The 16129-nt window shown below is 29.3% G+C and overlaps 1 protein-coding gene across 3 annotated transcripts in view; it reads right to left on the bottom strand.

Annotated features, from left to right (window-relative positions):
• The window catches only part of LOC111628846 (arginine-glutamic acid dipeptide repeats protein-like), a 43043-nt gene that overhangs the window by 17927 nt on the left and 8987 nt on the right, over positions 1-16129 (bottom strand). For all 3 annotated transcript variants that reach the window (XM_023372693.1, XM_023372691.1, XM_023372694.1), the window contains exons 2-3: positions 9044-9262; positions 8868-8967 (exon numbers count right to left, since the gene is read on the bottom strand). In XM_023372693.1, the coding sequence (XP_023228461.1) occupies positions 8868-8967; positions 9044-9132 (189 nt within the window). In that variant the 5' untranslated portion in view covers positions 9133-9262. The remainder of the gene's footprint in view (positions 1-8867; positions 8968-9043; positions 9263-16129) is intronic.

Genomic DNA, 16129 nt, shown 5'->3' with positions numbered 1-16129 from the left:
TCCTCTTGTTTATTTCATATGTCCCTTTTCCTTTTATCTTCTAGAAATCCATGTATGACTTCCTGACTGTCTTTACTAGACTGAACAGTTTTTCTGTGTCTTGTATGAGAATAGAATAGTCTTGTTGTTACATAACCATTATGATCAAAAAAGTGCCCAAGACTATTTGTTTGCCAACTCCATCCTTTTCCCTTTTTTAAAATGTCACACTATGTTTCTTTTTATAAGAAAAATACTACTGAGTATCTGAACTTTTTATAGAGAAATTTTAGATAAAAATATTATCTATTTTTTGATTCTCATCATAAATTTTAGCATAACGAATTTACTTTGGAAAAACTTTCAAGCAGTGTACATAAAAAAACATACTACATCTTAATCAACCAAAAGAATTCCACTTTTATTTGTTTATCAAAAATTGATTTAAATTTAATTATCATTTTAAAGAAAAAACTAAATACAATAAAATGCAAAAAACAACAATTTGATAAATGACATAATAAATTGGCTTGTAAAATAGCTTCTCCTGTTCTGACTACTATGGGTATATTTAATTTCCTACTAACAATTGACTAAACTCAAGCATATAGTAGAATTTTCAAATAAGAATTTTGGAAAAAATATGTTTTTGATATCTAAATGTGAGAGCAAAACTTGACAAAAAATTTTTATTCAAGAAATTTTTTGAGAGAAAAATCATCGAAGATATGATTAAAACTTTTCCCATAGTGACACATCAAATGTGTCATCCAGAACCGATTGAAATTTAACCATTGGCTCTGATGTATAATAATTCCTAACGAGGTCATGGGAAAAACCCACAAAGGACCCCCTAATAAAAAGAAGCCATTTGATATCATAGTTAGTTCGCTTTAAACCAGTGTTCGTGCCCGATCCTGTTTCGGATACTGCTCAAGCCATTGCCGATCCTCTGCCCTCTCAAGACAAAAAAAGACATTCACCCCTTTCATTCATTGAAGTTTCTTCCAAACCACCTGGCGGACCAGCAATTCAACAATCTGCCAATTCTGAGATTCTGAAAAGGGACCAACTTCTACTAACCCAGGTATTTACCAAAGTGCAAACGATTGTGAACTCTCTCTCTCGTGGGCAGGGACCCGCAATATTAATGATAAGGGTTAGTTTTTTCTATAATTGTTATACAAAATTAGTGCCAGCTATGCATCTTAACCAACTTCTGTATATTATTGCTATGCAAATAAATGGGTATTACAAATTGTTACATTTGTAGAAGCGAACATTTCTTCCAGTTGTCTCTCAGGCCATCTCCATCCCGAATCCAAGAGCCTACAAATGCAACCACTTGCACAAAAATTAGCGGCCATCAAAGTTCTGTATCTGTCCTTAAAGACACAATGATGTCAGTCCTGACGAACTAGTCATCACAAATGCAATGTCGACCTTTCAGTCTCGTGGTGCTGAAGCATAAGGGGCACTTTGGCATTGTCACATAAATTTATTAGAGTCCATTTTCTAAGAAATTTCTGTAGATACTAATTAAAAAGTATTTTTCCTACTTTACACTTTACCAATAGTAAAATTCAAGGTCAGTCACAAGCCTGATGAATTTTACTGACTAACTCCCTAAAACATCTGATTCCACAACACTGATATGGCATTTCATAACTTCTCAGAAATGGATGCATGTTCCTCTTAAAGCACTTCCTTTGAACTAGGAAACCTTCTTTCAACATTAGCATTGCCATAAGTGACAGAGATGCCTTCTCAATTTTTGTAGTGTTACAACTTCACAATTTCATGTTGAAAAACTGTTTCCATTACTCATCAGTTTTAGTCTCTCTGCTTCTCTTGGTCACTTTTTCAAGCTGCAACAGCTCCCACTCATCTGTGAGTTCACCTTGTCTGATTGTCAGTGGAAACACTTTCAAGACATCACCACAGCTATGGCTTCTTGTATATGCTTTTGGCTGAAAAAAATTCAAGTGAGAGTCCACTTTTTCAACTACTCCCTGCAATTTGTGATATATTACTTCTGCTGTGGCTCTTCCCATAAAAAAATATGCATTGTGAAGTAACATTGTTGTTTTTCAAAACCAATATTTGATTGTGATCTGAAACTGCTTCTTACTAGAACTGTTTGTTGTCTCATTATAATTTAGTGTGTAGAAAGAATTTTGCATCTCATTCATGACTAATTTTTAAAATATGGACCATGGACATAGGTTAGAGATAAAATGACATTGGTTTAGGTAACAAAAAAATTAATTTTGTAAAATTATTACTAAAATGTAAAATAATTTAATCAAAAATAAATTAAGGAACAATTTAATAAACTTAGTGTAATCTATTACAAAAATATATTATCAATTGTCAATAAAGAGGCAAGTGCAAATGTTTTATTTTCTTTGTTTAACAAACTTTCTTCAAGCTTTGCCTCTAAATGAGCTGCTAGCACCACCAAATAAGTAAACTTTTTTTTATTGAAAATAGACTAATATTGGTAATGGAAGAGAACGACATTTTTAAGCTCCCCTCCAAAATTCATTGTCTCATCCTAGGAAAGGGAAGAGGGAGTCTTCCTCTCATTTGGAAATATTCAGCATTGTTGGGAACTAAAAGTCATGTTAAACTAACAAGGCAACAAACATCTATAGGTCAATATAGCTTTTGCAATTATTTTAAGAGCACTGAAGGTAATAAATTATTTACAAGTAAGTTAGATGCTGGTTTTATTAATTAACAGTAACTGAAAAACAGCTCCGCATGGCCATGCATACAAGGAAAGTCAGGCTATAATATTTAAATCAGTGTAGATTTTATACCAAGAATTAATTTATCTTTTTTTCATATGCTAGAACTTGCAAATGATAAAGAGCTTAATGTAAAATCCAGATCATATCATGACCAATACAAGCCACAGGTGAAGGAAAATTGTCAGATAGACAAAACCTATTTTCCACCATGTTGACTTCAAAATTTCCATTATAATGAAAACAATTTTATTAATCTCACTGTTTATAAATTAATGTTTCAAAAAGGACTTTCTATTATTAAGTACTTAAGTTTCTAATACTTTTTATACTGAATAATATAAAAAAAAAATTTTGTTAAAGATATGTCTCATAATTGAAAGAATAACAAAACAACAATGTAAACTGATTATAATTCACTTTATTCTATTATTGTCAACTGGGACTTATCATATTATTAAGACAATTACACTGGTGTACCGGTTATTTGCAAAAGGAGGAGTTCTTAATCAGAAAAATAAAAAATCTTTATTTTTTACCTGTTGTTTTCCCTGTAAAAAATAAAGATTTTTTGTTTTTCTGATTAAGAACTCCTCCTTTTGCAAATAACCGGTACACCAGTGTAATTGTCTTAATAATATGATTATTCTATTATTGTCAACTGGGACTTAAGTAAGATATAAGGATATAAAGGCAATTAAATTAATTGATTATAATTCATCTTGAAATGCTGATGAAATCATTGTCATAATTAGACAGTTGAAATGGGTGCATGGGCCAGAATGAAGGAGACCATGAAGTGCACTACAAAAAATTATCAGTGTTATATTTTCATTTTCAAATTTTGTCTGCATGGGGCTGATTAAGTAAGACATTTGGTTAAAGCTAAAAATTAAATCACCATTTCAATTTTATTTTTATGAAAAGAGGAGGGACAAAGATTAAAACTAGTTATCGCACTGAGTAAAATTATTTTATTGAATGATAAAATATGAAAAGTGCTTTTCATATTTTCTCGTATTATTACGTTTTGCTTGTCTACAAATAGTTTTAATGTGTAAAGATTTAAAATTTTTATAACTAATTCATTATTCAAAATTAATCATATATGGTAATTTTATATTGATAATCTGTAAAGATCAAGAGATCAGTTTAGTTTTCTTTGTTTTCAGCAGAAATTTCTAACATGTATCAATGATATATATTTCACTTTGTTGCTAGATAGTTAAAAGTGACTGAGTGGGAGGCCTGAAATTTATCAATAAAATTACAAAAATATGTCTAATCATTTATACAAAGAACATGTAAAGAAAGTTAAATGTAAATAACATAAACATAGTTTTGATATCAAATATTAAATTTAGTGCATTTTGCACTAAATTTAATATTTATATCAAACTATGTTTATGTTTTTTATATAAATTTAATATTTATATCAAACTATGTTTATGTTTGTTTATATAAATTTAATATTTATATCAAACATATAAATATATAATTTATATTTATATAAATTATATATTTATATAAAATATTATGTATCATCATTTTGATGATACATAATTTTTTTTGTTATAAAACAACTTTTTATAGATATAGATATTTTAACAGTTTTATTTGCATCATATTTTGCTTAAATTGTCATTTTAAGCTTCATTTGTATATCTATTGTTAGATTTACTGACTTACACAAAGAATTACAAAAACTAAATAGCATAAAATGTCCTGTATACTTAATGCAATTAAAGAAAGACATAACAATAATATTTAATAAATTATCAAAAATAAGAACAGAAATATAGGGAACAAAACTGCACATTTGTTTTTCCAAAACAAAATTATTTTTAATACATTTCTATACTAAGTGTACCTAATGACTTACAAAAAAGTAGGTACATTAGAAGAGGGTTGGCACAGAGAAATAAATTCAATTTTATGCTTATGTATTAATTAACAAATATAGTTAACATCTTAAATAAATAAATCACCATAATAGGAAAAAAAAATGAACACTCCTAGATTTGATCACTAGGTGATGTTTTAGATATACAGTTGCTTCCGTTTAATTGTGCCACCGGTTAATCAGGGTAGCCGCTTTATTGGGCCAAATCTCAAAGAACAGAAACCAAACTAATAGATTAATACATAATTTAATTGCTTAATTGGGACAGTAGCAGAAAAGGAATTTAGCAATTTTTTATACATTTTAGAGATCTTCCGAAAATATGTAGACACCACGTACTGGTACACTAATGTCGTGTAGGCCTAACGGTTGGCAGAGACAAAGCAATTTTGTTTTTCGCTTGAGCAGTTTGGTTTTTCCGGAGGGGTCAGCATATTGTGATGTACCACATGGGGATCCCGTCTGAAGTGGGCCTGAATAAGAGCAACTGATCCTGCTCTGGATTGGACTGGATTTTTGTCCCTTAAAAGCAAAGGGACAAAAATCCCCAGACAATTTTTTTAGGTCTCTTGACTGAGTTGGAAGACAGAGTTTCCTTGGAAAGTATTGTGTGCATGATTACAATATCATTAGATTCTTTTTCTTTGGTATATTAGTAAATTTTTTTTCATTTATCTAATTTATTCTTTTTTCCTGCCAAGGCAAAGCTAATTTTAAAAATAATTTGATTTGATTTTAATATTGGTGTGACAGCTCAGATGTGACATCAGCTTGAGGATCTAAAACTTGGTGACAAATGTGATAGAGAGAGTAGATAATCAAAAATGAGTTAATGTGGGTCATTCAAATATTATGTCACCAATTTTAACAAAAAGTATATTAGAGATCAACATGTCTAAGTTTAAGTAATAGTTCACATAGTGCTTAAAATAATTACAAAACACTTGGTAAATGATTTATACCTTATCAAAATTTTGAAGTAATGTATGTACTTAAGTTTTTAATTTCAGCATCCATATATCATTTAAGTAAGCTTTATATAAAGTAGCCTGTTATAATTGATGTGTGTATTGTATGTAATTACAGTAACTTCTACAGGTTTATTAACAGTACTCTGCAGAATAGATTTTTAAGAAATTTTTATTATCTCCAATTAGAATAATGGCTTTTCATTGTGCTGTAGGTACTTGTTTAGAGCTCATTTGCCACAAAACTTGGTAAAACAGTAATGTTAGAAGATATTAAACAAGAAATGAAGTACAGTCGATTCCACTTAATTGGGACACATTGGGACTAATCCATTTTGGTCCAATTAAGTGGCTGCCCCCAATTAAACGAACTAATAATAAATTCTAAAATAAAATATGTAATATGTAGGTAAATAAATAAATAGTAAAAAAATAATAATTAGCTACCTATTTTAATACTTTATTAATCCAAAATACAGAAAATATTTCTACTATAAATTTGCCAGACTCTCGACGATAGATAACTGATTCGCATCATGCTAGTGTTGCCAAATACAGTATTAGTAGTGATGTACACAAGGGTTGATCGTTTGATTCGTTCCCGATTGAATGATTTTTCCTTTCTCCCTTTTTAGTTAGAACATGTTCTAACTAAAAAGAGAGAAAGGAAAGGATTTATCCAAAAGTCACCTTACGGTCTTCCTTTGAGCACAGTTTTCTTTACTTGGAGATGGGCCACTTTGGCGAGAGCATCTGTAGAATCCACCAGCTTCGTATACTGGTCTCAACAACTGGATTGCTGCTGTGAGAATATGGAAATTCAGGGGAGGATCATTTTAATCAAAATAATTTGAAGAAAAGATTAGAAAATTAAAAAATTAAGAGAAATTAATATTTTTCAACTTCAACGAAGTTTCTAAAAAAAAACGGAAAAACATCTGATTTTGAAAGGAAGTTGATTTCCTTTCCCAGGCCGACTCACGAGTCGAGTTTTGCATACATTATTGAAGAGCAAATAAAACACACATTTTCCCACCATTCAAGGCAGTCCGTTGAAGAAAGGTATTGCCATACAGAGAAATCCGACGTACAATAGAGGCAGTCCGTTGAAAAGAGGTTTGCCAAGAAGAGAACTAGCCATATGATAGAGGCAGTCCATCGAAGAAAGGTTGTCATACAATCTCGTCTTATGAAAGAGTACTACATTCGAAGTATACAAGAGAAGATTTAAAAGAACTCTCCTAGAAAATATTAGAAGAGAAATAATCAAGAAAGGAAGAAGATTCTCAAATAGATATAGAAAAAGATACAAAAGACCTAAAGAAGAAGGTGATATGAACTCTGATAGATTGTTGTGAACTCTCTCTCACGCATTAGGTTTAGAGGAAATCTTAGGTTAAGGATTAGAATTAAGATTAGGTTTAGATTCATTCTTTTGTATAATTTTATATTCTTGATCCATTAAATATCTTGATTTGTTATAAAAATATGGCTTCTTTAATATTAATGTTAGATATTCACGAGTTTAGGGATAACGCATGTTAATCCGCATATAAAATAATTGAGTAACTGGTGTCGGGAATCCTGACGTAAGGAAAAGGTGATTATGCAATCATCAAATTCCACTTAAAATTAACATATTAGTTAAAGCCCTCCACCCTCGATTTTCCTTGAATTAGGAAAACCATCCTTGTTAGACAAACAGAGGACTAGTTTAACAACTAGACACCGATTAAGTGGTACACAAGTAAAAACTACTCTGTATCCCCAGCTAGCCCCTCACACTGCTGTCTGAATCTAGATGTAATCATGCACACAATGCCTTCCAAGGGAACTCTAGCTGTCTTCCAACTCAGTTGAAAGACCTCAAAAAACTGTCTGGGGATTTTTGTATCTTCGCTTTTAAGGGGATTGTCCGGTCCAATCCAGAGCAGGGTCAGTTGTTCCTATTCAGGTCCACCTCAGATGTGCTCTACCTGTGTGATACATCCCAATATGCTGACCCTCCGGAAAAACCGAACTGCTCAAGTGAAAAACAAAATTGCTTTGTCTCTGCCAACCATTAGGCCTACATGACATTAGTGTACCAGTACGTGGTGTCTACATATTTTCAGATGATCTCTAAAATATATTAAAAATTGCTAAATTCCTTTTCAAATTCAATTTGAATCAAATTTCAGATTTCAAAACAGACTCTGCCTCTATTTTTATCTCTGACTCTGCAATGGCAGCATCTATTTTTATAAATGGAAATAAATTCTCATAATCAAGAACTGTAAGTGTAACATTTTGTTCTAATTTGACATCTGCAAAAGATGAACTAGGTTACTAATGGCATAATCAAACCTGAACCATAATATTTTTAAGTAATTCATGTACAGCTTTTACCAGAGTAATAATGGGTGCAACAGACTTCTGAAAATCAGTCTAAGTGCCCATTCTGGCTTGAGACTCCTAAACTTTTCAGAAGAGTAAAGTAATGGCTTTTTTGGTAGTAGAAATTTTAATAACTCCATTGACTTCTGTCCTTGGCTATCACTCAACTTTCTGTTTACTTGAATTTGTCAGGTCCTTCTTCAGTTTTCTTGACTTAGAGGTACTCTTTCATTTTGGTTAAGATCAAAATGAAGGAGTGTCTTAAGTCTCATATTACAGGAATATAGAAATGCCACTCTTATTCACATAAATGCATGTTATCTTATTCACACCATTTTCTTGCCTTGCAACAGACCTTCATTACAGACATACTAAGCTTTAAAATGTTGTAGTTTATATATTAAAAACTTGCAATTAACTTGTAATTTAAATTTTAAAACTCTGTGAAAATTTAAATAATGAAATCTAGAACCAGTTTTTAAACTGTTCAGTTCAATCAGTTGAAAGACTTGAAATATGTTATAAACACAGAGCTGAAGCTTTTCTTTTAAAAAATAAAAAGGTTTCTCTGAAAAAAAAATTTCTTGTTTTCCAAATTAAATGTTTTCTTTTATGTATTTATTATGGTGCCAGGTAATCAGGATCACTTTAATGAATTTGTATGTGTATTTGTTTTCAATTATAGCCCAGAGGGAAAAAATTTCACCAAATTCATTGCATAATTACTTCAGAATTTTGCACCATGATTTGTGTATACTGATTTGCAATTCTCTAGAAGGGAATGAATCCACTGTATAGCTAAACTTTTGACATAATTATTAACAGAAAATAAAAGAAAAAATAAATAATGCAACCACTAAATCATATTAAAGAAAATCATGTACTCACTAAATCTAAAGCATTTATTGTTGTATCATCTCTTGATGCTGCTAAATAACCATCTTCTGCTGAACCTCCATCACACATACCAGCAAATGCTGCCATACTCCTGTGAAATAATATATTTATTAAAATGAATATAATATAATATATATCATATAAAATGTAATTAAATTACTATAAACCTGGCAGCACGGAGATACATCATCAAATCACAATCTGGTATACCAGGTGTCCAACATAATTCTTCAAAATTTTCACATTTTTCTGGCATTTCATTTGGAGGCACATTTGGATGATATTCTGGCAGGCGGGCCTGGTGGCTAGGACCCACCCTTATTTCACCTTGTATATTCGCCAGTCTGTGGTTCTCCAAGCAGGGATCACCAACTTACAACTTTAAACTATTAAAAAAAAAGCCAACAAAAGTTTATTTAAACAAACAATTCAAATTTAAGAAATTATCTCATTGTAAAAGTAATAAGATCTAAATATTGAATGTATACACACACATTTTTTGTACATTTACAATCTCATGCAGCAGTGGATCCAATTGAAGTTTAATAAATTTGAATAGTTCAAATTTAAGAAATTATCTTTAATAGTAAAATAATGGCAGTTTCTAAAATTACCATCTGAGCAAAACAACAATATTCTATGTAGGGAACTAAATTTAATGGATTAATGATTCCAACATTAAAAATAATTCAATATTTTATAATTACATAATTAAAAATTTATATCAATTTAACAAATTTATATTTTATCTACTTATTAATGTAAATGATTAAAAAGGATATCCACCAGCATATTGCACTATCCATAAAAGCAAGTGGCACACCTGCTATTAATGTTTGCTTGCTTGGATCATTTTTTAACTGTCAAATAGGTAACACAATTATTAAATATTGTTAAATAATAATAATAAAAATTATTTATAAAACATTGAAACCCAAATCATATAAATAAATAAAAAATTTATTAATATATTACTGCAATATAAATCAAAAAACTTAATACACAATATTTTTTGTTAAAAAAGAGTGCCAGCTGATAAGTCTATTCCATTCTTATGAAGTGATACTGCCTATAACTATAATGAACATTTCAATATTATAGTTATTTTATTGTAATTTATAATAATGTAGTTAAATATTAAAATAAATTAAAAATAGCTATTATGCTAGTATACATGATTTTCAGATGAATGGTACATGACAGACATGATGAATGCTAAATTTTATTTCAATGGATGTACTGAACTCTGAATTTTCAGTTATGAGCTATAAAATATCTGCATAACATGTCCTTTTGTCAGTGTTGATCAGCGCTGATGAAGATTTTCCTGCTCCCATGATTTACAACATGATTATTGTTCTGTGAGCGAGCTGTAAACAGTTTGCATATCAGTGTGCACTCTTCTAGCTCAGGCTGAAAGAAACAATGTAGGCTATACATATGAACTGTAATAAAGAGACAATAACATACTTGTATTATAATTATTTAAGATACTTGTGTCAATTCTCTAGATAAATTTTGCTGTGTATGTGGTAGATTCACTGCAATCAATGCTGATCAATTTCTAAACTGTTGAAAACAACCTTTGGTTTATATTTTTTGTGTCGTTCATCAATAGGAAGATTCAACATGTCATAAACGTAGGTGCAAGTTCAGAGATTTGCTCTGTGATATCATCTACTAATTTGCAAAGTAATTGACCATTGAAATGCCAGAAGACAATGTGTCTGAGTTAATAAACTGTTATTAGATATTATTTGTGAATTCTTCACTGCATTTATTTTCATTTATATGTAGCTTCTCATGTTATACTTATATGGTGGAGTTTATAGTAATTTGAAAATTCTGTGTTGTGCAAAAACTAACAACATTTTTGGAATCAACATGTTTATAATTGACACAATGATAGATTGTACTTGGTCAATACTAACTTTGCAAATTTTTGGACAGATAGGGTGACAGGATGGCAATTTTGCTTCACATTGTGAGAACTTGTGCTGTATGAGTTTTATCAGTTATAATAAATTATTTTTCCTTGGAAAGAGCATGTATGTAAACAAAAATGAACCTTCTGTATCTTGACTGATAACTGGGAAAGTAGAGAGGAGCTGGAGCAGTGATCTATGAATTTAATAGCAAGTCTCACACATTTTTATAAACATATTTATATCTAATAGAAAGTTTAATGGAGCCCTGAAAAAAGGTTTAAAAAAACCAATAGAGAAAGTTTTCACACAGTGAAAACTTTCTCTATCCCAACCTGTCACCCTATTTTCCCTAAATAGACACAGTTAATATTAACCAAGTACAACCTCTCATCGTGCCGACTATAAATTTGTGTAATTTAAAATGTCTCATCTCTGTTGCTAAAATTTTTTAGAATTTTGTAGACTAGTGTTATTTATAAATTTAATCTTAATCAACATCATTAATGAAAATGACTGTTTTGATTAAATGTAAATTATCACCACCTAAATCTGTCAAACATGTATCTTAATACAAGCAAATAATAGGTAAATTATTTTAACAATTTTATGATATACAGCTTAATACATTGAAATTTATTATAAAATCACAATAAAATAAGAACTTTCATTAAAAATTATATTATTTAACATAATCTTTTACTATAATAATAGTTACTGTTTATTATAATTTATTACAATTACATTATTTATTTATTATTCTATAATTTTATATAATTTTATTTATTTAAAATTATATTACATTAATTCAATTAAATCATTCTATGATTTTAATAAAAAAGATTAGTTATACTTTAAATATATTGTGTATAAAAGTAAGTTTACCATTAAAGACCGAATAAATCCTTCCATGGCACTTAACAGAAAGTACAGAACTCCAACACATACAACCCTATGCAGCAACGGGCCCAATCGAGGTCTAATAAATTTAAATAGTATTAAATTTCAGAAATTGTTCATTAATATTAGAATTTTTAATAAATATAAAGAATTCCTTAAAATAAATTTTTAAAATTCAATTCTAACATCACCTTCTTGATGCATAACTTTTTGTCAAAGTCAAAGTCAAAAAATTAACAAAATCTCAACAAACTATATTAAACAAATTTTGTGTATAATCATTTCAAGGTAGCAAGAACATCAGAATCATATTAATTACATGTTCCTTTTGACTTTTATGTAAAAAAACACTTGATTAAATTATTCTAAACATCCAATATAACATTATGATCCTTGATGATAAATATCTAAGCTAAGAATAAACTAGTCAATCTGTAAATATAAGTCAAAAGAACACTAATGTAGGTATTATATCAATAAATTATATTAACCTTTATTTTATTGAAATTAATTTTTATTTAATTAAACTTACATTAATTAGAACAAATTTAAAATTATACTTCATAATAAATTAATATTACAGGTGAAAGTACTCACTTTACAATGCCAAAGCCTAAACTGACAATAATCACTAACATTCTTGCAAGAGTTCGTTTCAATGAAGATATGATTTCAGCTAAAATAATTGCTCCTTTCACTTTAATTTTAAAAAAAATGTGTTAAATATGTTACAATTAAACAGTTTTCAAATAACAAAAAGTAATAAATGAGATACCTGATTCACCCGATTCATTTAGAGATTGATATTTTGCATATAGAACAGCTTTTTCAACAAGTCCTACATAATAAAATGCATTTTACAAAACTAAAAGTACTAACAGGTAAAAATAGATTTTAAATTATTTAAATATTCATTTATAAGAAAAACAAGTTTTCTAATCTTTTGAATAATCATTTGGATTCATAAGAAAAGAAAATGGATCTGAGTTTCATAAAGATTAAATTTTGGATTTTGAATCAGAGATACAACTTATTACTTAAAATCAATTATTTTTTCCTCCTATTTTTAATAATAGTTTATATTGTATACAAAAAATAAAAATTTGTTGAAAAACATTTCTACATAATTGTTAAAGTTTATTTAATATACAGTAGAGCCTCGATTATCCGACCCAATTGGGGACTGGGGTTGATCAGATAATTGAAAAGTCGGATAACCGAAAAGTATGAAAAAATCCATTATTAGTGTAGTATATTATTATATCCCATGTAATTAGTATATCGCTATTAACCTACTTCACGTTGAATTTTCATCGATGTTAAGCCTAACAAATTTTTTTTAAAATAATTGTTGTCGCTATCGTATCGTTAAAAATTATTTTTAAATTATTTTATTGCTCACAAAATAAACAACCACTCATAATTAGAAAATTAAGTCTCGTTTAAATACTGGCTCCCTTTCATTGTCGAATGAGTGTTGCCAGCTAAAACACGTAAAAATAATATTAAAGTAGCCAAGACATAGCCAAATATTGTGGTGCCACATCACTAGCGGATATTTGAAATTTGCCGACTAGGACAGTCGGTTAATCAGGGGTCGGATAATCGAGGCTCTACTGTAGTATATTATACATACAGGGTGATTATAATTAAAGTTGCCCTACTCAGACCTGTATAGAGCCTGTTCTTTTTGATGTATTTTGATGAAACTTGGTATACATTATATGGACCATGGGGAAAAGAAAAATGCAAAAAAATAATTAGTTCAAATTTCTACCACTATATGAAAAAATGGAACATGAAGAATAAGAAACACAAAATGAAAACATGCAAAAGGTTTTTATTCACAACATTTGTTCAATGTGCAATCCATTTGCGTCAATCATGTGTTCAAAGCGACTTACCTTGTTCAACAATAGCCTGATAGGTTTGAGAAATTGCAGCAATATGGCATGTTATGTTTGCTTTCAATTGAGGTAGAGTCCATATGGTTGTGGGGGAACTCTGGTATTTTAATACCAAAGTTATATATACCTTTGTCATTAAAATAATTATTCACATAGAAAAAATTTCTCCTGATTTCAAAAATCATGTTCAGATTTTCCTATCATGCAAGGATCAAAAGATATAAACAATCTTTGTTTTACAACATGGATACGNCTTGTTTACGAAATAAATCACCGATTTATTAGCTTTAGCTCGACAACCAGTTTCCTGTTGGAGAGGGGGTGAGGTCCCGGCCTCACACTACAAAATATATTATTTTTAATTAAATCGTTTGGAATATAGAGAAATTATTATTGAATAACATTTTTTACTTACCTAAAATAAAGAAAATAATATAAGTGGCCATTAAATTTGTCATGACTACAATCATCGCTTTGCTGGCTAGGTACAAAACTAATAACTCGCATTTCTATAGTTTAGCATTAAGATTCATAGGAGTTGTATATAGTTTCTAGCAATGTAAACAAATGACCAATTTTCTCTGTTTAGAAGGTAGTTTTGATTAGTTTTCTCCTAGAATGCTTTCTGTTTGGGCTAATGTAGTGGTGTTTGACTCAGATCGGCCGAACTAATTTAACTTCGGATACGGGTAGGGCCGGGTAAAATGATAAAGGCCTACACATATACCTATATTATACACCTTACTTAACAAAAAAATATATGAATTTTTTAAAATTAAACGGTACATTATGTACATATTTAGAAAAATGGCCTAAATTGTATACGGCCCATGTGGAATTTTCCACATTTTCCACATGGCCAGTCCGCCATTGTGGAAAACAGTTGATTTTTAGTATTGTTTTGAAAAATAGTTCTGGGTTTTTCATTTTTAAATTTTACCTAATTTTTCAGGATCTTCAAAACTCCAGATGGACTGATTTCAGACTGCTATATCTCGCAGAGTCACATGTGGTTCCTTTGACTTTTTTATCCTATGAATAAGGTCTCAACTGCCTCATTCATAGCTGCATTTTTACAGGTTCCTGATAGAGATACAATTTCATCCTTAAGTATTTAAATATGATTTCCTTTTTTTTCTTAGATATAATTATTTTTAAAATTCTGTATTCTTAACAAAATACATGCATTCCAAAATGACAAAGCAATTTAGATTAAAAAGAAAAAAAAACTTGAAATTTTTCTCAGAATACTGAAAATTTTCCACGTAAAACTGTCGAAAAGATACGATACTAAATTTTGGATAATTTAATTTTAAATTTTACACTAGATTCATTATAAACTTAATAATAAGGTGACCAACTTTTTTACAATGAAAAGGAGGACACAAATAAATCGAAGGAAAAAATTTCATAAATAAAAGAAATATTTTATTCATTGCAATAATAATACACTATAATAATCTCTACTGCACACGTCACGTTTTGTAAGAAGTAAACAAAGCAACTGGCACGCAGGGTTGTTCCAAGCCTTTTTATAAAAGGTACTAAAAAGAGAAATAGATAACAAAAAATGGTACTAAGTTTTCTCTAAAATATCTATTAGTAATGTGCAATAGTATTTTTAAAAAAATCAATATTAATATTGATAATATGACATAAGTATAATATGTGCAGAATCAATACATTAAGTCAAAATGATCTATTGACTCATGCAGGCATTACTTTGACCATAAACTGCTAAATTTATGTATATATTATATATTATTTAAATATATACTTATAAATAATATATAAATTTATAATTTTTCAAATTTCTATTTATTAAAATATATATAGTGTTACATGTTACATACAAAATTCACACAGGCTAAATTCATATATTGCAAGAATGCTATTATTCTTCAACAACAATCAAATAAACAAAATGTTGAAAAAAGTAATGAACACAAAGTACTAAACTTTAAAATTATCACCTTGAAAAATCACTGGTAAGATCATCATCATCAGAATCTTCCTCACTGGAATGTTTTTGTATGGTTGAAGCAGATAGTGATTTCCTGTGTAACATTTATCTTTGTTGCTTTTAAGTAGCTTCTTTGCTAATAACAGTGCTTCAAGGCATAGGTAAAAACTCGATTTTGTATAGTTTTTATTAAATGTAATTGTAAAAAATACGTTCAACTGCTGCACTTGAATGAGGAAGCAATAAAAAAAAATCTATTTACTGCCAAAGTAAAGTAAAATAATACAGAAATATAGAATAAAAATGAATGTTTTGAAAGGAAAGGTATTAGGATTTTATGAATGGTACTAGAAATATGGTGTTGGGTATCTTGGTGCTATGACAAGCAGATTAGTACAAAAGTACTAGGTAAAACAACACCTAGTACAAAAGTAGCCCAAAAGTAGCCAACTGTTCCTGCAGTTGGCTACTTTTGGGCTACTTTTTAAAAATTATTTGGCTACAAGGACAAAAAACATCTGGCAACGCTGGGTTGTACTGCGTGTACTGTACAAGGAG

This window comes from Centruroides sculpturatus, unplaced genomic scaffold (assembly GCF_000671375.1).
Source record: "Centruroides sculpturatus isolate CEXI.00-Female unplaced genomic scaffold, Cexi_2.0 scaffold527, whole genome shotgun sequence".
Classification (NCBI taxonomy): Eukaryota; Metazoa; Arthropoda; class Arachnida; order Scorpiones; family Buthidae; genus Centruroides; species Centruroides sculpturatus.
This window is presented reverse-complemented; position numbering and strand designations above follow the sequence as displayed.